General features: G+C 44.2%; 1 protein-coding gene and 1 long non-coding RNA gene across 3 annotated transcripts; both read left to right on the top strand.

The window, feature by feature from the left end:
• The first annotated feature begins 2,412 nt into the window (after positions 1-2,412).
• LOC115542414 (uncharacterized) lies at positions 2,413-5,862 on the top strand. Of its 2 annotated transcripts, none has more exons than XR_003976526.1 (3): positions 2,413-2,731; positions 5,210-5,322; positions 5,599-5,862. It is a non-coding gene; the product is annotated as an uncharacterized LOC115542414 (long non-coding RNA). The 2 variants fall into 2 exon arrangements; XR_003976525.1 differs by having other exon boundaries at positions 2,414-2,731; positions 5,602-5,861.
• A 2,723-nt stretch (positions 5,863-8,585) lies between these two features.
• On the top strand, positions 8,586-23,833 carry LOC115541726 (zinc finger protein 431-like). Its single transcript, XM_030353575.1, has 3 exons — positions 8,586-9,972; positions 21,412-21,430; positions 23,194-23,833. The coding sequence occupies exons 1-3, from the start codon at positions 8,657-8,659 to the stop codon at positions 23,752-23,754; spliced, it is 1,896 nt and encodes a 631-aa protein (XP_030209435.1). The 5' UTR covers positions 8,586-8,656; the 3' UTR covers positions 23,755-23,833.
• Positions 23,834-24,165: the final 332 nt, after the last annotated feature.

Genomic DNA, 24,165 nt, shown 5'->3' with positions numbered 1-24,165 from the left:
TTGGCTAGGAAGATTGAAGGAAGCGGTGGTTTGGATGGGTTAGCCTTTAGCCGAGCTCGTACACCGGCCCGCTTTCCTCGCTTCTGCTTCCGCTCACAGCGTCTCCTCTGCCGGCCTGTTGAGGCAGAGCTTTCGCTGGCTAATCTGCGGATCTCGGGAGGGATGGATATCTCGCTTGACAGTCGATGTACATCACGATTTATGAGGAGCTCAGCACGGCTATACTGTTTTGCCAGTGGAGGGCACATTAGTGTTAAAAAACAAAAAACGATTAAAAAACAAAAACGTTTAGCCTGGAGAGCTGTGTATCCATCGCCATGGCAACCCAAGTAAACAATTACACTAAAACTAAAATAAAACTATAACTAAACTATTACTAACAAAAATCTATGGTCAGGAGACCCCCAAGATGATTGCGTGGCAACAACTTCACAATTAAACTTAAATTAAACTAAGACTACAACTAAACATTTACTAACAAAACCTAAAAGTCTGGAGAGCCCCAAGCCGCTGCGTGTGTACGCGCCGCCATGGAGACGGACTCAACATGGGCTATTAACATGATTGATAAATGTGTCTCTTGTTTTCTCTGATTAACAATGTCTCTGTGTTAAGGACAATTCTGGAGGAAATAGGCCTGCAGGGGAAGGTGACTCCCCCGCAGGCAAAGAAAAACTTTTGCTGAAATTTGTTTTGATACTGCTCTTGTTAACTGCCATGATTGATTTCCTCTGCCTTAAGATTGCAAGTATCCTGGGTCAGGAGAGGGGGTAGGTGGGAAACCCACTGCTGCCACTTGGCCCTGGTTTGTCCCCATGGATAAGGTATTGGATTGGGACAGAGGCATTCCACCAACCCCCCTGTCCTAATTGCATCCATCCCTGAGAACACACCAGGGCCAAGTACAGCAAGTACAGCAGAGGTAGATCAGGAGGTGGAGGACAAGGATCAGGAGGAGGAAAGACAGCGAGGGCCAAGGTCCAGAAAGAGGGACAGAGAAGAAGACATGTTCCAGAGTCGCTCACTATCTTCCGAAAAGGACTCAAGATTCACCTGTTCAGAGTCCACCTCGACTGCATAGCCACCCTCCTTCTGGCCACCATTGTACACTGTGTTGTATTGTATTATAGTACTTAACTGTGTAGCAACTGCAGTAGGGGCTATCATGGCTGTAACACGGGGAATGGGTTAGCCTAGCGATTGTGGTACTTGGTTCTATGAACATCCTTTCTGTACCGACAGCGATATATTGATGCACTTCTTATGACAAATGTACTTATTGTAAGTCGCTTTGGATAAAAGCGTCTGCTAAATGCCCTAAATGTAAATGTAAAATGTAAATGTTCCAGTTAATAAAAGAGGACATGAGGCTACAAAGGGAGGCAGAGGAGAGGAAAGCCCAGGAAAGCAGGGAAAGAATGGATAGGTTTTTCTCAATTTTGGAGCGTTTGGTGGACAAATAACTTATGTTCTGTTATATTTAACACATTGTTTATTATTATTTACATATTTATTGAAACTAACTTATTTAATTAACTATTTAACTAACTTTTTTGATTAACTATTTATTAAAACCCTTACTAACTTTTTTGTATTGACTAATGTATTCGTATATAACTTATAAAACATATATACAACAATAAAACTATTTACAACAAACATTCATGTGACTATTTACAACAATTATTATAAAACTACTATATACAAAAACATAATGATCAATAATAATTGTTGTTGGTTTCTTTTTTTCGCGCTGTCCGGTTTAACTTCTGTTTACTAACAGGTCAGTTCAGCTGTCAGGGTTGCTAGGTGACAGGAGCAGCGTGGTCACGCAAGTGAAAGGGCGGTAACGGTTTGTTACGTAAACCAGAAATGCTCCGTAGGCTAGACCGTCCCATTTCTTCGGCCTTCGGAGTGTCCTTCGCGGTCTACGAAGGCCGCATCCTTCGAAGGACGCGGTCTACGAAGGATGCGTCCTATGAATTGGGACAGTCCATGCTCTGGCAGCATCTTTAGACGGATGAGGAAGCCGGAGTCAATACGTCATAGGCCACGCCTACTGGATACAAACGCAGCGCGGGAGTCAGATGAGGTCAGGAACGTATGGCCGTCCCGTTGCTAGAACGCGGCAGCGCCAAACATTTCACTGACGACTGCTTCCTCAACTTGGGCCAATACAGAGCTGGACTTGCTCAACGTCTGAAAATCAAGTCTGGATCAGTACCAACTCTCCTCTCCTCGTGTTTTCGCCCCCTTCTACCCTCTTGTACTCCCAGATATAACTGGTTATTAACGTGCAAAAAAGTGTACCTGAAACGCACTATTATAGGCATGTTTTCCCCTTCACACCTGATTCAAATCAAAGGGTTATTAGCCGATTTCGGCAGAGCTTGATGTCATGGAATTGGGTTGTTGAGATGAACTATAAAATATGTAAACAAATCAAGGATGTAATATCATTTCATAGAACTCATTTTAAGTATTAGGCTAATGTAATTCACTAAACATGCTTCTCTTGTATCTTCTTACAACTTGCACCTGGAATACATACAAGGTAAAAAATTGAGTACTGATTTTTCTTTGTTCTCTCTACGCAGGCCAGCTCATCAAGTGCTTACATTCAGCAGCTTCTCTCAAGGGATGTTGCCTGCCAGACAGAAAACCTGGAAACGCATATTTGTAGGCACAAAGCTGTCCTTAAAGTCTATGCAGCCCCATTTTAAAAGTGAAGGTGTGTACATTACTCATTGAGTATTTTTTTTCTTTGACTTGGTAGATTCTAGGCAGCATAGATTCTAGGCTGATGCTAGATTCTATCTGTGCTAAAAAGCCTGGTCATCTTTGGAAAAGCATCAGGACCAGAGCCCTGCTAAAACACGGGTCAAACTTGGGAGTTGCATTTCAAAGATGGAATCAGTCAAGAGTCCAGAAGGGTTTCAAGACAGATGCCAATCATGCCACATGAGCTGGTTTATCATTCTCAAACATCAATGAATTCATAATGCATGAATGTTAGCTGATCAGCTTAGAGGGAAGGAGACGTTCTATCTTTTTACATGGTTCCCGCGGGTCCTTAAAAAGTCTTAAAAAGTCTTAATTTTTTTTGTGTAAAATTAAGGCCATAAATTGTCTTAAATTAACTGTAAATTTGCTCTAGGTATTAAATTTTGCAGAGGGTTTTTTAAGACTAGGGGAAATTGTCGCGCACAACAAATAACCTAGTGCGGCTTTTAATTACGGCATTTTCAGGAGTTTTACGTTACGTTAACGTTGACATCACTCATCGCGGGGCCGGTTGCATCTGCAGCCTGCAGCTGCGTCTGTAGGCTAACTTGCTGGCGCTACTTTTAGCTATTGATGGTTGACATCATTAGGCCAACTTGCGCTACTTTCAGGATGGGACAGTGCAAATTCAATGAGAAATGGTTTGAGGAGGATACGTTTCGGGGGTGGTTGGAGAAGGCAGGTGACTACGAGGCAAGGTGTCGTTTATCCCGAAAGGCATTCATACTAGGGACCATGGGAGCAAAAGCTCTTGAGTCCCACATGAGGTCGCAGAAATATATCCGATACTCCGTGGCAGCTAGCGGGACTACACCGATGCCCTTATTATTTGAAAGAAGTGGACTGAAAAGTTCAGCATCCGTGGCTAGTACTTGACATCAGACGGCGTTAACCGGCTTTGTGTCGCCACCAGAAACCCAGAAGGCGGAGGTATTGTGGGCAGACATAATTCCTTCAAATCGAACGAGGTCATTAGTAACGTCTTGGCTGCTATGTTCCCAGATTCTGAGTTTGCGAAGTCGTTCACCTGCGGTGAAAACAAAACGGCCTATCTTGCCAAATACGGGATCGCATCTTTCATAAAAAGAGAGCTGGATTGGGCTTCGCGGGGTTTGTTTACCGGCGTTGCTATGGTTACCGGTCCTGCGTGTTCCGACGGTTTATTAGGTATCTAATAAATCGCTGTCTAATCAATACTTCATTCAATGCCTCTTCCGTGGTCATTACAATATTATGAGTAGACTGCGTCGGGTTCTCCGACGCTCTCCCTCTGGGCCTGCCTTAACAGGTTTGAATATTAAGGGCTGCCTAATATTCGTTTGAATTTTGATTTATTTTTTGATATTCGCATTATATTTGAATAAGGAAGTTCGGCTTCAAAGTGTGTGTGTGTGTGTGTGTGTGTGTGTGTGTGTGTGTGTGTGTGTGTGTGTGTGTGTGTGTGTGTGTGTGTGTGTGTGTGTGTGTGTGTGTGTGTGTGATCACTGTCAGCCGTGTTTACATGGACACATCTGATCCGCATAGATGTGGAAGAACAGCTCAATCGGAATAGAAAAGGATCATATAATACGCCTCAATCGGAATACAATTATCTGTTCGTAATATAATTCTATTCGGCTACAGAAGAGGTGGTGTAGTCTGCTATAATCGACATGCATACACTTATTCCGATTAGTCTGGGGTTTAACTTAGGAAAGCTGCAGTAGTTCGCATTTGGTCCACTCCGCACACCAAACTTGACCGCTGTCAAGGACGGTGGATTTATTGCCTGATTCATGTCTTTGTTATCACTCCGTAGTAGTTACAGTAGTCCGGTAACATATCAACCCCAGCGTGTCCGGTTGTTAAGCGACGGGTCATGGGTGACTATGGGTGACACGGGTGGGTTAATGTGTTCGCGTATCCTCGTGTCCGCGCGCTTCCGAGATAACTTTGCAAGAGTACTACTACTGCTAGTACTACGGCTACGGTTGATGTGTATAAGTGACTCAATTGTACACACCTTTTCTATCAAATAATTTTTCAGACATTTTTTGGGTCTTAATTTATGTATGTGTTGGTCTTAAAAAGTCTTAAAAAGTCTTAAATTTGACTTTAAAAATGGTGCAAGAACCATGTTTTAGTGTCAAAATAGAATTATTGTGCTTGCCTCGCATGTCATGTTGTGATCAGATCACTTTGCGCTGGTGTTCGTTGAGTGTCCTTAACCTGGCCAACCACTTGAGCTTTGAGTCTAAGGAGGAGGGTGCTGGAGGTGACGTCCCTCTCCAAAACTGTGAATCTTTGTCAGCAGTACCCATTTTAAACCCTCTTTGTCAATGTCACATACATTTAAAGAGTTTCTTTCACATGTACAAATACACAATGCCTCTGTGCAAATAATGTACCAAAACAATTAATTTTTCCTTTTTTTCTCCGTCTACAGAAGACTGCGATGCCTTTGGAGACCGTAGCACTCAGCGTGGCGTCACCTCAGAGATTCTGGGTGTGGTCGCCCCTGGCTCCTCCCACTGGTCCAGTCACAGCGAGGAACTGGTGGTTAGCAAATTAAGAATATGTTTGCATTTTTGCACTTGTAAATAGTTAATCGCGTTTTAGCCTACATTCAGATGTGAACTCATTCTTGCAGGCGAGGGTCTTGAATCAAAATAAAAACTACGCAGGCAAGACATTGAAATTGCAGGGCGTGCCAAGCTGCGACCGAACCAGCTTGGCAGTGTAAAAACGCCCAATCTGTCGGTAGTGGGGATTGACAGCTATACTGTGAAAATGAAAGGATATGTCTTGTGTGTGTTTCCTTCTTTATGTGGAAAGCAGCAGACCCCAGACACCATTTCAATCAAGGTTGAAGAGGATATTGGTGGAGGCTTGCCCGCCGTGGGTTAGTATTACACATTGAATCTATGCAAGAAAACAACCTTGATCAACTGAGAATGTACTTGTTTCTACCTGCGCTAAAAGGCCTCGTCCTCTTTGGAAAAGAATCATGACCAGCGCCCTGCTAAAACACGAGTCAAACTTGGGCGTTGCATTTCAAAGATGGAATCAGTCAAGAGCCCAGATGGGTTTCAAGACAGATGCCACATGAGCTGGTTTATCATTCTCAAACATCAATAAATAAATAATGCATGAATGTTAGCTGATCAGCTTAGAGGGAAGGACACGTTGCTTTTTAGTGTCAAAATAGAATTATTGCGCTTGTCTCGCATGCCATGTTGTGATCAGATCACTTTGCGCTGGTGTTCGTTGAGTGTCCTTAACCTGGCCAACCACTTGAGCTTTGAGTCTATGGAGGAGGGTGCTGGAGGAGACGGCCCTCTCCAAAACTGGGAATCTTTGTCAGCAGTACACATTTTAAACCCTCTGTGTCAATGTTGCATAAATTTTTAAAGAGTTTCTTTCACGTGTACAAATACACAATGCCTCCCTTTATGCAAATAATGTATCAAAACAATTGATTTTTTCTCCGTCTGCAGAAGACTGCGATGCCTTTGGAGACCGTAGTAATCAGCGCAACGCCACCTCAGAGATTCTTGGTGTGGACGCCCCTGGCTCCTCCCACACGTCCAGTCACAGCGAGGAGCTGAAGATTCTGAGCGTCTACGGAAAAGGGGAGGGCCCACTGGCGGAGGACGGCCATGACACCCTCTTCACCGCGTCAGAAGTGGAGGCCCTGAACTCGCTGCCTGCGGACCAAAGCGTGGCCAAGAGCCTGGAGCGCGGCGAGCGGCTGGTCTGCCGCGAGGAGCTGAGTGTGCAGGTTGGAATTCATCTTCTCATTCACCCTCCAAAAGAGAGGCTTCCTCTGTTACGACTCTGAAAAAAATGCCCGACTAATCTGTCGGTAGCAGTGGCGGCTGGTGGTTTTTAAAGTGAGGGAGGAAGGACCGCGCGCTTGGTTGCCATTGGCCTGCTTGCACTGTTGGTGTATGGTGGCATAAGAATGTGAGACTCAAGTTGTTTCATGGTGTTTTGGTGAACTACAAAATAGTAGGGAGGGATAGTTGTGTGAATAAATTTGATGCAAAGCCACCAGTGGCATCCATGTAATTTGAAAGCTGGTGGGCAGCATGTCTTTGAAATGGACTACAAGGGCAGAAGGAAAGGATGCAAAGCCCATTAGTCAAATCAGGCCTACTCTTGATTTGTAAAAGTAAATTTGGTCCTATTTTTGCCCTCAATGAATGAAGTTATTGGATGTAATTTAGCTATGTTTATTTTCAGATACAATTGTTTTAAGAAAAGACTGACCAAAAGTGATGCCATTTAAAATGCATCATGCTCTGAATCATTCACCCGTTACACACCATTTCCACAATATCAAACAGAACGGTCAGAGTAGCAAACTAGCAAACGAACGAGAACATTATTCTAGATTCAACCTGATCTATAGGCATGGCGCCTAGCAAGGAAAGTCGCATAGCAGCACCAACGTGAACTTGACACTACTCGTGGCGTTTGGTTGCCCTATCAAGATTTTTCACATCAGGGAAACCATGAACAGCCCACGTTGGAGATTTGCCATTATTCATTAGCAAACAGGGCCAACAATACAGTCGATTGCTAGTAATGCTACCAGTAAACCATGAGCAAACCATGCAAACCATGTTGATCCCACCACGACACTGACGTTGCCATTACCTTTGGTGATCTCGATTTTGCGAAGTGGTCTACCTTTTTCTTTGGTCGCTAACTTAGCACTGTAACCCAATGAATAGAATGCTTTGTGTAATTAAACATGAACAATGTCCTCTGTTTCCAATGTTTCCATTGTACACTTTCGCAAATGTTAGAATCTCGTTATCCTTCAGATGATTTCACCTGCTTTGCGAGCGGCAATGGGGACAGAGCGGGTTTGTTTGTTATCGACAGCGTTACCAGATTGGGTAAATTTCCCGCCCAATGATAATTTTCCCAGCCTAAAGCGGTTAAAAGTAGGCCAATTGGGTGGGAAATCTGCCCAATCTGGCAACATTGCTCACCAGCCAGGGATCCTGCTGATTGGTTAATAGCGCAGCGCGACTAGATGTTTGTGCGAATCAGACGCCTGTAAGGTCCCACCCACTCAGAGTAGGACTTTCCTCCGCTCTCCCATTGAAACCCATGTTATTCACCGGCCACCTGTACTTTCTGAGAAATGAATGGGAGTCAACGGAGGCTGATGGAGGACCTTCCTCCCTGAAGTAATTGTCAAAAGGCGATAGGGGGTGCTAATGTCCCTTTACCCAGGGAAACGAACATTATATATTCAAAGGCATTAAAATAGTCATATTTAAGGGCATTAATTCATAACGGTAGTCTGGGCCATCTACATTTTTTATTCTCAACAATGTTAAGGAGGATCTTCCTCCCTCTCCTCAATGGAGAAGCCTCCACTGATCGGTAGTGGATTGGATTGACATCTATTCTGTGAAAATGAAAGAATGTCTTGTGTGTGTTTCCTTCTTATGTGGAAAGCAGCAGACCCCAGACACCATTTCAATCAAGGTTGAAGAGGATATTGGTGCAGGCATGCCCGCCGTAGGTTAGTAATACACATTGCATCTATGCATGAAAACAACCGTGATAAACTGAGAATGTACTAGAATCTGCCTTCTCAGTATGAGCCTTTAACCCATGACCATCCAAAGGGCGACAAGGAAAATGCATAATCAACAAATAGAAGTTACAAAGAATGTCAAAATATAATTCTTACAATACACAAGTGTGTACAAAGTACATACTGTATACCGTACCTTTTGTGAAAATGATTAATTACTTTCTCTCTTTCTCTGTTTTCCTCTCTGAAGAAGACAATGACATCAGAGACTGCAGCACGCAGCGCGGCGCCACCTCGGAGAGTCTGCGTGTGGACGCCCCTGGCTCCTCCCACATGTCAAGTCACAGCGGGGAGCTGTGCATCCTGAGCGTCTACGGACAAGGGGAGGGCCCTCTGGCGGTGGACGGCCATGACACCCTCTTTGCCGCGCCAGAACTGGAGGCCTTGAGCTCGCTGTCCGCTGACCACAGCGTGGCCAAGAGCCTGAACTGCAGCGTACGGCTCGTCCGCCTTGAGGAGCTGACTGGACTTCAGGGCTGCCGCAAGGGCCGGCTCGGTGTCTTGTGTGGAAAGGTTATTCCCAACAATGCCAATATGATCGTCCACATGATGCCTCACTCTGGGGAGAAGCCCTACAAATGTGACCAATGCACAAAGTGCTTCAGTCGGACAAGCCACCTGAAGCGCCACCTGAGGACTCACTCTGGGGAGAAGCCCTACAAGTGTGACCAATGCAAGATGCGCTTCAGACAGAAAGACCACCTGAAGAACCACATGAGGACTCACTCTGGGGAGAAGCCCTACAAGTGTGACCAATGCAAGATGCGCTTCAGACAGAAAGACCACCTGAAGAACCACATGAGGACTCACTCCGGGGAGAAGCCCTACAAGTGTGACCAATGCACGAAGTGCTTCAGTGAGAAAGGCACCCTGAAGAACCACATGAGGAGTCACTCCGGGGAGAAGCCCTACAAGTGTGACCAATGCAGTAAGCGCTGCAGTCGGAGAGGTGCCCTAAATAGCCACATGATGATTCACTCCGGGGAGAAGCCCTACAAGTGTGACCAATGCACGAAGTGCTTCAGTGAGAAAGGCACCCTGAAGAACCACATGTGGACTCACTCCGGGGAGAAGCCCTACAAGTGTGACCAATGCACGATGCGCTTCAGACGGACAAGCTGCCTGAAGAGCCACATGAGGACTCACTCCGGGGAGAAGCCCTACAAGTGTGACCAATGCACGAAGCGCTTCAGACGGACAAGCTACCTGAAGAGCCACATGAGGACTCACTCCGGGGAGAAGCCCTACAAGTGTGACCAATGCACGATGCGCTTCAGTCAGACAAGCCCACTGAAGAACCACCTGAGGACTCACTCCGGCGAGAAGCCCTACAGGTGCGACCAATGCAAGAAGGGCTTCAGTCAGACAAGCCAACTGAAGATCCACCTGAGGATTCACTCCGGGGAGAAGCCCTACAGGTGTGACCAATGCAAGAAGTGCTTCTGTCAGAAAGGCAACCTGAAGATCCACCTGAGGACTCACTCTGGGGAGAAGCCCTGCGTTTGTCTGCAGTGCAACGCCAGCTACAGCGACCCAAGCAATTTGCGTGTGCACATGCTCAAGCACAGTTTGGCACGGGGTAACGGGACGCTTTGATTGAGACCTCTGTCTGGTATTGGTTTAAATTACTGCTTTTAGTTTTTCTTTTCATCACGATTAAACGCTTTCAACTTTTGATTCGCTTTCTGTTTTTATTAATAATCGATGTCTGTGTTGAATAACTTATTTCTAGGACACTTCTGACAGCAAAATATTTGATTTAATGTAGAGCTTGATCAGGGGAAGATACAGGCAGAAAAGTTACCAAGCATACAGTCAATGAGACGATGGGTGTACATGATTCTTATAGGAAACGTTCACATCGTGGGTAAATACAAAGGTCAGGGGGAGGGGCCTTCGTGGAGTTTAGGATTGGCCAGAGGAGACACCAAGTTAAATTGTAAAGAAGTCTGTGGATTGGCCTCAGTATCAAACTTGGTGCCCACAGTTGCAAATGCAAACTATCTAAACACCTTTCAATTAGAGAGGGCGGAAGGTATCTCTAGCGATCTGATTGTATCATAAGCGATAATGGTTGAAGATGATCCTTTTTAAAAGGTCCCTGGTTAAATGTCTAGATCTCAGTGATGCTCAGTTTAGGCCGGTCCTCCCTCTAGAATGCAGCATTATTCTAACGGGACAAAGTCAGAAGATTCCTAGCATTGGTCCCCCTTCACTCCCTGTTTGCAGCGGCGGCTGGTGATCCAATTCGTGGGTGGGGTGCAGTAATGGACGGGGGTCCTCCCCAAGAAAATATAGAATTGGTTTCTGGGATGCCCACTAGCTAAAAAAATATTCTGATTCATAGCCTACATCCTGACTTGCAGGGCCTGGACAAGCTTACACTGCTTTCACTTTCATTCCACTAGCCATTGCTATTTGACCCATGGTTGTTATTCTGATATTGAGGCATATCATGATCAATGTCCTATAGTGTTTTACCGGAGTCTCATGTGTATTTCAAATGCAGTTTGGGACCGTTGTGTATATATTTTTTATATGCTACATGCCAAATGACTTAATTAATATGTAACTTACTTGTTCCTTTTAAGTATAACATTGCATCTTTGAGGAGTCCAATTCCTCCACTGAAATGGGTAGAAAGTGCTTTTACGGCTCTCTGCTAATTAACAATCTATCACTTCTCTCTGCATGTAGTCATGTTTCGCAATGCACGAATGCTGCTGAGGGAGGTAGCCTATTAGATTCATTGGCTGAATTGTCCAATCAGCTCCAAATTACTACAATTAGTTGAAACACAAGACACAGTGTAGTGTCAAGTGTTTCTTTAATACTCTTGGTAGGATAACAAACCTACCATGATTAATCGTTCCTTATGTCGTGTGGTCATGTACAGGGGTTGGGTTTGTGTCGGGTCTCCTCTTTTTCTGTTTACTAATTATTTTGGTCTGTCTGTCTGTCTGTCTGTCTGTCTGTCTGTCTGTCTGTCTGTCTGTCTGTCTGTCTGTGTGTGTGTGTGTGTGTGTGTGTGTGTGTGTGTGTGTGTGTGTGTGTGTGTGTGTGTGTGTGTGTGTGTGGAAAGTTCCTAAGCCAGAGGGAAACTTTGAACCACTGCAAAAGGCTTAAAATGTACCACTATACCAAAACTAAAAAGACACTTTAGAAAAAAATAATGAATTGTTATGAGCTGGAGCAGTGAATTTCTGTTTTTCTTTTTTTGTTTGATGGTTTCGGTTAATCTGTTCAAATATTGTGTTATTGTTTGGTCCAAAAGCTTTGATTTCTTTTAACAAACGAGCTGAACATCATCATCATAATTATAAAAAACGGTATAATTTGAACTTCATTATTTATTGCTTAGGATTTTTTTTTGCATTTATTCTGTTTGTATTATTTTTAATCATGTTTAATAAAAAAAAAGGGAAATTACGGGGAAAGGTTACCTCCCCTTTCTCTTATTTTGCCCGCCCAGATTATTTGTCCCGACCGCCCATGAGAAAATGAGTTAAGAACGTGTACACACAGTTCTTTCCTTGAGAGACACCGTGGCCGTGTTCCAATACCCGTACTGTCCGTACTGCGTACTCAAAATTTGAGTACGCAGTACGTTCCAATTCAGATCCGGCGAAAATAAGTATACTTCAAGGACCCGGATGCCGTACTCAAAATGGGCTAATCGTGAAGTGTGGATCGAAGGACACTCTCCGTACTCAACGGCAGCCATCTTAGCTAAGTAGCGGAAGAGGCGGAGCCAGGCTGAGCCAAAGTCGGCGCATTTTCCACATAGCCTGCATTAATAGTCATTTTGTAGTTTTTAAAGCTTTTTATAGCTGCTAGGCGTAAAGAGTTCACCGTTCAAAGCGGGATGTTTATTGCGGGGGAGGAGCCGCGGCGGCAGTCGTGATCGTCATTTCCGGTAAGTGAACCACAGAGTACTCGATTTGGAACAGCACTCACATCTGAAAAATTAGCGTACTCAAGTGAGTACGGATAGTGCAGATAGTGTACTTCCTTTAAGTGTACTCATGGAAGTACGGGTATTGGAACACGGCACGTGGCTTGCAAACGAGCGAATCATCGCAGTTGCTCAGTGTTTGGATGTAGAAAACCTCGAAAAAGTAAGTTAACTACGCCATATCATTGTGTTGTAGTGTATATGGTTACCTTGTTAGCATTATAATGTTGCTTTAGCATTAGCGCTACAGCTAACAGCCAAGTTACTGTCGCTAATGTTACGGTAGATAGCATCAGTTATTTGAGCAATAGATCAAGCCAGGCTGTGGTATGTGCTCATTATACCACTGTTAAGGGGCGTTGTCCGGCCCCGACGCGCAGCGACTGCGGTCAAGTGAGCCGCCATTCGTTCATCCGCGGTTAAGCCAGCCGTCACACAAAATCTTCGTGCGCCTTTACTCTAAACATCCTTTGGTTGGTATCTCGCAACGTTTTCAAAATAAAAGCCTTCACCTACGTGCGTAGATATATAGAACACTAGCTGTCTTACGGCGGCGTCTAGAATGTCCGCACTTGCGGACATCTTGCCAGTCAGCTGCTCACCCATAACATTGTGTTGGTAGCGGTACATGTACTTTTTAAATAACCATAACTTGCTACATTTTCAAACGGTTTACCAACGGTTTGCTTTCTTACAAACATTATTAACGTGGTTATAATATTATACCTATTTTAGAACATTTAAACTTTTTAAAAAATCTAAAATAATTATTCATCAGTATCAAGTATACAGTGCCGTAACTACATCTCTGATATTTATAACAAAACAAACTGTTTGAAAATGTAGCATGGTGGTTATGGTTATTTAAAAAGTGCATGTACCACTACCAAGTCAACAGTGTTATGGGTGAGCAGCTGACGGTGGCAAGTTGGCCGCCAGTGCGGACCTTCGAATCCATTGACCAGCAGAATACCCAGATAGCAAAATGACGTTGAATCAACGTTGAAATATGATCAGGCACTGACGTTGAAAAGACGTTGAAGCCCGACATTGTTTCGATGTTGAAAGCGCTCGTTACGTCCGACATCGTATCAACGTCGGATTTTCAACCATAACTGACGGAGATTCAACCATCATTCAACCATAATCTAAACACTGTTAATAAGGTTGATTTTTAGTTGATTTAATATTGAAACAGTGTTACTGATTCAACCATCATTCAACCATAATCTAAACAATGGTAAGCATCTAATTTAGGTTGATTTAATATTGAAACAATGTTACTGATTCAACCATAATTTAAACATTTGTCAGCTGCTTTATTTGAGGCGAAGAAGACTGAAACGAAATGCAGGGAAACCTGAAAGTTGGTAAGCATGTTTTTTTCAAAAATGTATTCATTTTATTCACGGTTCTCGGCCACACGAATGGCAACAATCAAATCAAATAAGACCAATCACACTTTCATTAATTAATTTAAACTTTATTTAGACAGTGAGACCATAAAACACTCTTTCTGCCTTTTCAAATTCATATTTCCACCGGTGAAGTAGATAGTAGTCCTCTTCACCCCTCCCACCCGCTCAGGAGCGTACCGTAGCCACCGTTTTACAGTATTGGAGAAGTCCAAATGAGAATTTTTTTTATCGTACTGTCTTGCAGCGGCTGAAAGAGACAAGAAACTAAATGAATAAAAGATAAATAAAACGTTCTCTTATTTATAGCCTACAAGTAAATAAAAGACTTAGGCTACAGTAGAAAACACAATATAGGCCTAGCCTACCACTCGTCTGTACAGTAACATAACAAGATATGTGTAGCGGACGGGACCTACGTCCGCTTGGTAGGGGTAAATCACTCTTCCCTGAATGGCTGGAAGTTAGAGGATCTAGGTCCCTAACCCCCAGACCTATGGTCTCGTGTCTGCTCTACCTGCTCAGTTGAAATACAATAGCTTAGGCTTTAGGATTTTAACCTCTCACGGTGAAGACCTAAAGGACGGAATATCAGAAGGTATCGGTGTGTCTTACCCTGTATTCCCCCTAACTATACTTTATGGACAGAGGATGAGACGCCCCTACTTCAGAGAAGATGGAAAAATAAAAGCAATAGTGTAACAGTTGAAAAACGAGTGGTGAATAAACAAACTGCAATACCTAGCAAGGACGGTCGCCTCGCACTATGCGAACTATACTGGTTAACACCAGATGAATCTTCAGCACTGATGGCGTGGAGTCTTCCACTCTTCCACTCGCCACTCAAGCCGTAAAGGTTCCGTTGCTCAGATAAAAATATGTCGCACAGGCACACGCAATAACTAAGAGCTAAACTGTTCTTTAACTGATCTATTATCTCGAAATCTCCGTCCGCCATGGCACCGCGCCCAACCGCCGTCTTCCTCTCCGTGTTTCCCGCCGACCTCCTCTAGTCCCGCCCTCTCCTCTCCTCCCATTCGCCAGGGCACCTGCATGCTAGTCATTGATTGGCCGAGCCTATGGCCAAGTTCAGAGGTGCGATTGGGTGAGGCTATTTTGAGGGAAAGGTTATCGTAGGGGCTACATATCAAGAAATATATGCACGTGTACACCTACATTCCCCCCTTCCAAACCCTGCCACATCATAGACTTCTCCAATTGCTAAATCACAGTGAATGTTCTTTTTTTTTTTCATACAATGTAACATCACTAGAACAAGAACAGATGTACACATGCATTCATTTCTTTTACATTTTCGTTAGTTTTAAACAAAATCACATAACAAAACAAAAGAAAACAATCATTGAAATAACGTTGATTTAACGTCGGCATTTCATGTCAATTTCAATGGTCAATTTCAACCATAAAACAATGTTGATTCAATGTTGATCCACCGTTGGCATTTCAATGTGCAATTTCAACCATAAAACAATGTTGATTCAATGTTGATTTTTCAACCTTAACCAACCACAACCAATAATCAACCTCCATGACCATGTTTCAACGTTGATTCAATGTCATTTTGCTATCTGGGTATGCATGCGTACGTTTTTCAAATGACATTTTCTCTAAATCTATACAGTAAAATCAAATGGTTCCTTGTGTACAAATAGTCAGCACACCGGTTAATATGGTAATATCAGTCAGTGCCTGAACTTATGCGAAATTCTGTCTTTAGCTCACTTCAAAGTGCTGACATGATGCAATTTGCAAAGGTGAGAATATGCATGTGTACGTTTTTCAAATGACATTTTCTCTAAATCTATAAAGTAAAATCACATAGTTCCTTGTGTGAACTACAGTGAACGAGTACAGTGAACGAAGGAATTCTATAAGCGTATTCAATTAACAAGATATGGCCACGTTTGGAGGAGTTAGCAATGCATCTGCTTTTGAAGACGATTATGAGGAATTTGTTGTATCCAACGAACCGTACATGTACGAGCCGGTGTTTTGATGTCAAAGCCAGCAGCAACAAGCCACAGTTGAGTCCTTTCTGGATCTCGCACTGGAAATTGGTGGAAACTTTGTGGTGCCCATCTGTACCGTTTATTTCTACAATTTCTAAAAGCACACTGAACCATCATGTTGCCTAGTCGTTCAATTGCGCTTCTGTCCCACGCTTCTCTGTTTACGTTCTTCTGTCGTGATTCGGTTACAAACCTAACCAGCGCATAGTAGAATTCCGCTTCTGCTGAGAAAGTAGTCCCTCGATGATTCATGCGATGCAAGGTTAGTTTTATTTCTAACATTATTCAATCAACACAGACATTTAAATCTATAGTCTGGCGTTAAGGTGCGGCCACACCAGACGCGTATCTCGCGTACTTTGCGTATAAAATCGCCATTTTTTCCATAGGGAACCATTGGTTTACGTGCGTATGACGTGTTTCACACGTTTCGCGCGTATAAGCAACATTTTACGCGCGTATGAGGCGCGTATATTTACGCGCTATACGCGCGTATATCGCATACATTTCAAGAGTTCAAAAAATTGAACTTTTTACGCTCATACGCATGACGATTAGCCGCGTTGCCCAATCAGCGTTGAGCTTGACCCGACGTCACTGGCAGAGAGTAGTGAGCTTGGACAGAAGCATACGGCCGACATCTTTCTTTATTCTGTGTGGAAATAGTAACATAGTTACGCCATTAAATGCTTTTATGGAAACATTTCTAGCGAGAAATGTGCATTTTACTTTCATAATGTTCGCTCGGTGAATGTGAAGGATGTTTGGTTTGATAGTTATGACGAAGAGGGAACGCTCCGTTCACTTGCATGGACAGAGTCTCTGGTTACTAAGCAACCTCAACGTCTTGGCGGACTATATATCTGCTGATCAACACTACGAATGCTGGAAACACACCAGACACACCATGTGAAGTTATTTAACCCGATTATTGTTATTTATATCCGAGATTATTTAATCTAACCCGATCTAAACTCTATCACCCAAACACGGCGGCGTTTGGGTTTCCTACCTCGGACTCCAGCGCAGGCACGGCCGACAACTTTCTTTATTCTGGGTGGAAATAGTAACATAGTTACGCCATTAAATGCGTTTATGGAAACATTTTTAGCGAGAAATGTGCATTTTACTTTCGTAATGTTCGCTCGGTGAATGTGAAGGATGTTTGGTTTGATAGTTATGACGAAGAGGGAACGCTCCGTTCACTTGCATGGACATGGACTCATCTAGGCGAGTGACGTAGGCGCGTATGGCGCGTATGCGACCATTTTTGACACAAAATGGTCAAGCAACATTTTACGCGCGTATCTCGAGTAAAAATTACGCGAGATACGCGTCTGGTGTGGCCGCACCTTTATAATTGATTTACCTCGGGTGTACTGTGGAGTGGGTAAGACTGTTTTTAATAGCAGGCTAGCATTGCCCGTTGACGTGCGCTAGCCTAGCACGAGCGAACTCTGCAACTAGAAGGACTGAATGAAATGTGTTGAAAACTGTCTCCAGTGATATAGAATACCAATGCTCACTTCGGAATCAGGCCCTATGTCCAAAATTCCGAATTACCCCTTTAAAATAAGATTATGCATAAAAATGAAAAAACATTAAAGCTATTCACCCACGGCCTGAAAATACTTTTATTTTACATTTAGCCTACTTCAGGTAAGAGCAAATGCCGTTTATTAATGTTCGTGCACAACTGGAACGCACCATTAGTCGTAGCACACAAACGCCGGGCTCTCAATGCGCACTGCATGTAAATTAGACCAACAAACTGAACATTAATCATCCGTTTTACCAACAGTGTTTTTCGCCTTATGTAGTCTAACTAACGGAACATTAATTAAAAACAATTAATGTCTTACCGGCGATGTTTGTCGCCTTATGTAGGGACGAAGTGGGGGGGGGTCACTATGAATCTGAGGGGGACATGTCCCCCCCGTCCCCAGTGCCATCTGCGCCCATGCCTGGTACGCACTATTATAGGCATGTTTTCCCCTTCACACCTGATTCAAATCAAAGGGTTATTAGCTGATTTCTGCAGAGCTTGATGTCATGGTATAGAGTGGCGAAGTCACGCCTCTTCCGGTAGAGCTCATGGGACCTATGAGATCGAAAAATATGAATGGGTGTCAATGGAGAGAAAATAATTATTTTCTGGTCCCAGTCTTTATATGACCTGGATTACACATATGTTGTTTGTGGATTTGAATGATAATTTTTCATGCAAAGAAAACTAAAAATTTTCGTGAAGAAGATTGATAATGTTAGGTTTTATGTGAGGCCGCTTTGTGAACTACAGCTCTTCGCTGCTCTCGACGCATATGATATACGTCACAACACCCGCACTTGGAACTCGGCACAGAGATGGCGATCTCTCTGCCCCACTTCACCGCTGTTTCCAAGGGGAGGATAAAAGCATCGAAAGAGGTGAAAACCATCATAAGTTGGGGCACGTGCAGAGTTTGAGTTATGCCGATGGGAAGATTGTCGGTCTTCTCCACGCCAGTCGCAGGGAGCGTGACGTCACATACGAGCCGTGTAGTCTTTCTCATTGTGTTTTCTCTACAGCCTTTATCTGAACAATTGCACAATAAACGGTTGAACTCTTTGCATGAAAAATTATCATTTAAATCCACAAACAACATATGTGTAATCCAGGGCATATAAAGACCGGGACCAGAAAATAATTATTTTCTCTCCATTGACACCCATTCATATTTTTCGATCTCATAGGTCCCATGAGCTCTACCGGAAGGGGCGTGACTTCGCCACTCTATTGAGTTGTTGAGATGAACTATAAAATATAAATACAAATCAAGGATGTAATATCATTTCAAAGAACACATTTTAAGTATTGGGCTAATGTAATTCACTAAACATGCTTCTCTTATATATTCTTACAACTTGCACCTGGAATACATACAAGATAAAAAATTGAGTACTGATTTTTCTTTGTTGTCTCTACGCAGGCCAGCTCATCACATGCTTACATTCAGCAGCTTCTCTCAAGGGATGTTGCCTGCCAGACAGAAAACCTGGAAACACGTACTGTAGGCACACAGCTATCCTTAAAGTCTATGCAGCCCCATTTTAAAAGTGAAGGTGTGTACATTACTCATCATTGAGTATTTTTTTTTTGATTTGGTAGATTCTAGGAAGCATAGATTCTAGGCTGATGCTAGATTCTTCCTGCGCTAAAAAGCCTGGTCCTCTTTGGAAAACCATCATGACCAGCGCCCTGCTAAAACACGAGTCAAACTTGGGAGTTGCATTTCAAAGATGGAATTAGTCAAGAGCCCAGAAGGGTTTCAAGACAGATGCCACCTGAGCTGGTTTATCATTCTCAAACATCACTGAATTCATAATGTATGAATGTTAGCTGATCAGGTTAGAGGGAAGGACACGTTGTTGCTTTTTAGTGTCAAAATAGAATTATTGTGCTTGCCTCGCATGTCATGTTGTGCTCAGATCACTTTGCGCTGGTGTTCGTTGAGTGTCCTTAAAGGTTGGGTAGGTGATTTGCGAAACGCCAGCAGATTTTGAAAATACACAACTCAAATGGTCCTACCCCCTCTCCTTCAACGCTGACTCTGACTCCACCCATTCCAAGTACCTGGACGCGCAATCATGCACGAGCGCGAACAGAGATGCGCGAGAGCGAGCCAGGCTAGCGTAGGTTTTCGTTTAACAACATGGCACTACATTCAGCTGTAAGTTGCACCCAGTACCGCGGGAAGTAGGAGTGCTGGGGGTGCTGCAACACCCCCTGTCCGAGGCCCTGTCTTATCACAGAAAACGATCATTTCTAAAAACTCCGGCCAAAGTGGAGATTTCTGAAAACGCCGGTTATGTGTTGTCGTGTCAACGGGGAGAAACGGGATTTTAGGTTCTGAAGCGTCACATTATGCACCAGGAAATGCTTAACGTCATGTGAGCGCCCGCTGTACCGTATTGGTCCGAATATAAACACAAACCCCATTGTAAGACGACCTATATTTGGAAAAAAGATTTGAAGACCAGATCCGTTTTTTATGAATAAATAAATTGTATTCATTGAAATAATATACGAAAATAAAAAGGCATCGAATAAAACACTGCATTGCCACTAAACAGTAGTGCAAATAGGCCGTACTGATGTGTACACCAAAGACTATTCCTGACACTCCTCTGCCCCGCTGTGTTCGCTCTGGCTGTGGTCGCTCCGAACTGTTTCGGCCCGTGGCAAAGCGAGTCATCCTCGCTGCTGTCCAAGGCATTTTGAGACGCAGCATTTATTTAATGCTCATATGACCTAGTGCTGAAAAAAGGTTATATGAAAAAGTGTGAGGGTAGCGGTGGTGCGCTAAACTTGTTCTGTGAGCAGCTGGATGTGAACGATCGATTTTCAACTGTCCGCGCATGCACTGGTGTAATTGAGCTGCGCTGCTATACATCTTTTTTTATCAATGTAACGAGTTGCGAGTCTAGTGCAGGCTGAGTTTTTTTTTTCCCCAGCACCCCCTGCTGAGAATACGTTCTCGCTGCTATGGTTGGACCAGATGTTATAAACATTAAACGGTCACATAAATCATTACTATTTTTAGAAAATGTATGTTTGTTTCATATAATTGTATTGGAAGTCCTGGTTTTCACTAGGGTTGCCGCGGTGTGGACATTTTCACACCGAGTAATACACTCGTCTCCACACCGGTATTACCGAGTATAAACGGTATAAACTTTGAAACTAGGTCAACCGCCACACAAGCATCGGTTTTTAGACCCTTCTCGTCCTTCAGTTGCCGCCAACGTTCGAAAGCAGCGCCTAGGATTATTCTTGATTTCAGTTTTTCTCTTTCAGCGTTTTTATTATCAATTACTCTCTGAAAAAGAGTTTTCCTTCTCTTTGCTGGTGGTGGTGGTGGTGGTGGTGGGGATGGTGGCGTCTTGTCTGCCATGGAAATTGTCTTCTACTGCTAGGTCCAAATGTGGATTAACTAGTTCCAGTAGCTACCGCAGGATAACAACAAACAGGAGCTTGCTCTGGGTCACGAGCTCTGGGTCACGAGTACTGCACGAAGGGGTCGCGCGCGGGGCGCGGGGGAGGGGGAGTGCAGTACGACCGTTTGATTGACGTACTTACTGTCCAATGCAACTCGGTGGCAATGGAAATGATTGGCTGGAGTTTTTCGAGCCCTGCCCGTTCCACAGATGATTGACTTGTTTAATTTTCATGTCAGTACTTCTAACTCAGTGGCTGTAAGCGGGTTATGATAAGGATTTCAAGTAATTTTGCAAAAATGGCCAAAAAAGCAAATCACCTATACAACCTTTAACCTGGCCAACCACTTGAGCTTTGAGTCTAGGGAGGAGGGTGCTGAAGGAGATGTCCCTCTCCAAAACTGTGAATCTTTGTCAGCAGTACACATTTTAAACCCTCTGTGTCAATGTTACATACATTTAAAGAGTTTCTCTCATGTGTACAAATACACAATGCCTCCCTTTATGCAAATAATGTATCATAACAATAGATTTTTCCTTTTTTTCTCCCTCTGCAAAAGACTGCGATGCCTTTAGAGACCGTAGCACTCATCGCAACGCCACCTCAGAGATTCTGGGTGTGGACGGCCCTGGCTCCTCCCACATGTCCAGTCGTAGCGAGGAACTGCTGGTGAGCAAAATAAAGAATTGGTTGGCATTTTTGCACTTGTAAATAGTTAATCGCGTTTTTGTCTATATTCAGATGTGAACTCATTCTTGCATGCGAGGGTCTTGAATCAAAAAAAAAAATAGGCAGGCAAGACATTGAAATTGCAGGGCGTGCCAAGCTGCGACCGAACCAGCTTGGCATTGTGAAAACGCCTAATCTGTCGGTAGTGGGGATTGACTATTCTGTGAAAGTTAAAGAATATGTCTTGTGTGTGTTTCCTTCTTTATGTGGAAAGCAGCAGACACCAGACACAATTTCAATCAAGGTTGAAGAGGATATTGGTGGAGGCATGCCCGCCGTAGGTTAGTAATACACATTGCATCTATGCAAGAAAACAACCTTGATCAACTGAGAATGTACTCGAATCTGCCTTCTCAGCAGGAGCCTTTAACCCTTGACCATCCAAAGGGTGACAAGGAAAAAGCATAATCAATAATTAAATAATAAACATTGCATTCACGTGTACAAATACACAATGCCTCCCTTTATGCAAATAATGTATCAAAACAATCAATTTTTCCTTTTTTTCTCCCTCTGCAAAAGACTGCGATGCTTTTGGAGACAGTAGCACTCAGCGCAACGCCACCTCAGAGAGTCTGGGTATGGACGCCCCTGGCTCCTCCCACATGTCCAGTCACTGCAAGGAGCTGAAGATTCTGAGCGTCTACGGAAAAGGGGAGGGCCCACTGGCGGTGGACGGCCATGACACCCTCTTCACAGCGTCAGAAGTGGAGGCCCTGAACTCGCTGTCTGCGGACCACAGCGTGGCCAAGAGCCTGGAGCGCGGCGAGCGGCTGGTCCGCCGTGAGGAGCTGAGTGTGCAGGTTGGAAATAATCTTCTCATTCACCCTCCAAAAGAGAGGCTTCCTCTGTTACAACTCTAAAACACACCCATAGAAAGCCCACACCTTTATGATTCAGTAGATGTTTTTACACTGCCAATTATGCCCGTCTTATGCCCAACTAATCTGTCGTTAGTGGGGATGGACATCTATTCTGTGAAAATGAAAGAATATGTCTTGTGTGTGTTTCCTTCTTATGTGGAAAGCAGCAGACCCCAGACACCATTTCAATCAAGGTTGAAGAGGATATTGGTGGAGGCAAGCCCGCCGTAGGTTAGTACACACATTGCATCTATGCAAGAAAACAACCTTTATCAACTGAGAATGTACTCGATTCTGCCTTCTCAGCAGGAGCCTTTAACCCTTGACCATCCAAAGGGCGACAAGCAAAATGCATAATCGACAAATAGAAGTTAGAAAGAATGTCGAAATATAATTCTTCCAATACACAAGTGTGTACAAAGTACATACTGTATACCTTTTGTGAAAATTATTAATTAAAAACAACACTTTCTCTCTTTCTCTGTTTTCCTCTCTGAAGAAGACAATGACATCAGAGACTGCAGCACGCAGCGCGGCGCCACCTCAGAGAGTCTGCGTGTGGACGCCCCTGGCTCCTCCCACATATCAAGTCACAGCGGGGAGCTGCGCATCCTGAGCGTTTACGGACAAGGGGAGGGCTCACTGGCGGTGGACGGCCATGACACCCTCTTTGCCGCGTCAGAACTGGAGGCCTTGAGCTCGCTGTCCGCTGACCACAGCGTGGCCAAGAGCCTGAACTGCAGCGTGAGGCTGGTCCGCCACGAGGAGCTGACTGGGCATCAGGGCGGCCGCAAGGGCCGGCCCGGTGTCTTGTGTGGAAAGGTTATTCCCAACAATGCCAATATGATCGTCCACATGAGGACTCACTCCGGCGAGAAGCCCTACAGGTGTGACCAATGCATGAAGTGCTTCAGTCTGAAAGGCAACCTGAATCGACACATGATGAATCACTCTGGGGAGAAGCCCTACAGGTGTGACCAATGCATGAAGCGCTTCAGTCAAGGCGGCGACCTGAAGATCCACCTGAGGACTCACTCTGGGGAGAAGCCCTACAGGTGTGACCAATGCACGAAGTGTTTCAGTCGGACAAGCCACCTGAAGATCCACATGAGGACTCACTCCGGGGAGAAGCCCTACAAGTGTGACCAATGCGGAAAGCGCTACAGTCACAGCTCCAACCTCAAGATCCACATGAGGATTCACTCCGGGGAGAAGCCCTACAGGTGTGACCAATGCAAGAAGTGCTTCTGTCAGAAAGGCCACCTGAAGATCCACATGAGGACTCACTCTGGGGAGAAGCCCTGCGTGTGTCTGCAGTGCAACGCCAGCTACAGCGACCCAAGCGGTTTGCGAGTGCACATGCTCAAGCACACTTTGGCACGGGGTAACGGGACGCTTTGATTGAGACCTCTGTCTGGTATTGGTTTAAATTACTGCTTTTAGTTTTTCTTTTCATCACGATTAAACGCTTTCAACCTTTGATTTGCTTTCTGTTTTTATTAATTGATGTCTGTGTTGAATAACTTATTTCTAGGACACTTCTGACAGCAAAATATTTGATTTAATGTAGAGCTTGATCAGGGGAAGATACGGGCAGCAAAGTTACCAAGAATACAGTCAATGAGACGATGGGTCATGGGCGGAGTTTCTGGGGGGTCAGGGGGGGCCCTGCCCCCCCTGACCCCCCAGAAGTGACGTTGACTACTGTTTCCGTCCGCTACTTGGTTTCCCGCTCTCAGTATCAATCTCGCTAGCCAGTATGTAATAGCATAACAATTACAGTTGTAGCCTGATGTAAGTATTGCAAACTGC

This window comes from Gadus morhua, chromosome 4 (assembly GCF_902167405.1).
Source record: "Gadus morhua chromosome 4, gadMor3.0, whole genome shotgun sequence".
In the NCBI taxonomy this organism is placed as follows: Eukaryota; Metazoa; Chordata; class Actinopteri; order Gadiformes; family Gadidae; genus Gadus; species Gadus morhua.
Note: the sequence above shows the minus strand (reverse complement) of the source record. Positions and strands in the feature narration are given on the sequence as shown.

What these genes read in the sequence shown, in the direction of transcription:
- LOC115541726 (XM_030353575.1), top strand. Translation starts at nt 8,657, where the DNA reads ATGTCAAGTCACAGCGGGGAGCTGTGCATCCTGAGCGTCTACGGACAA.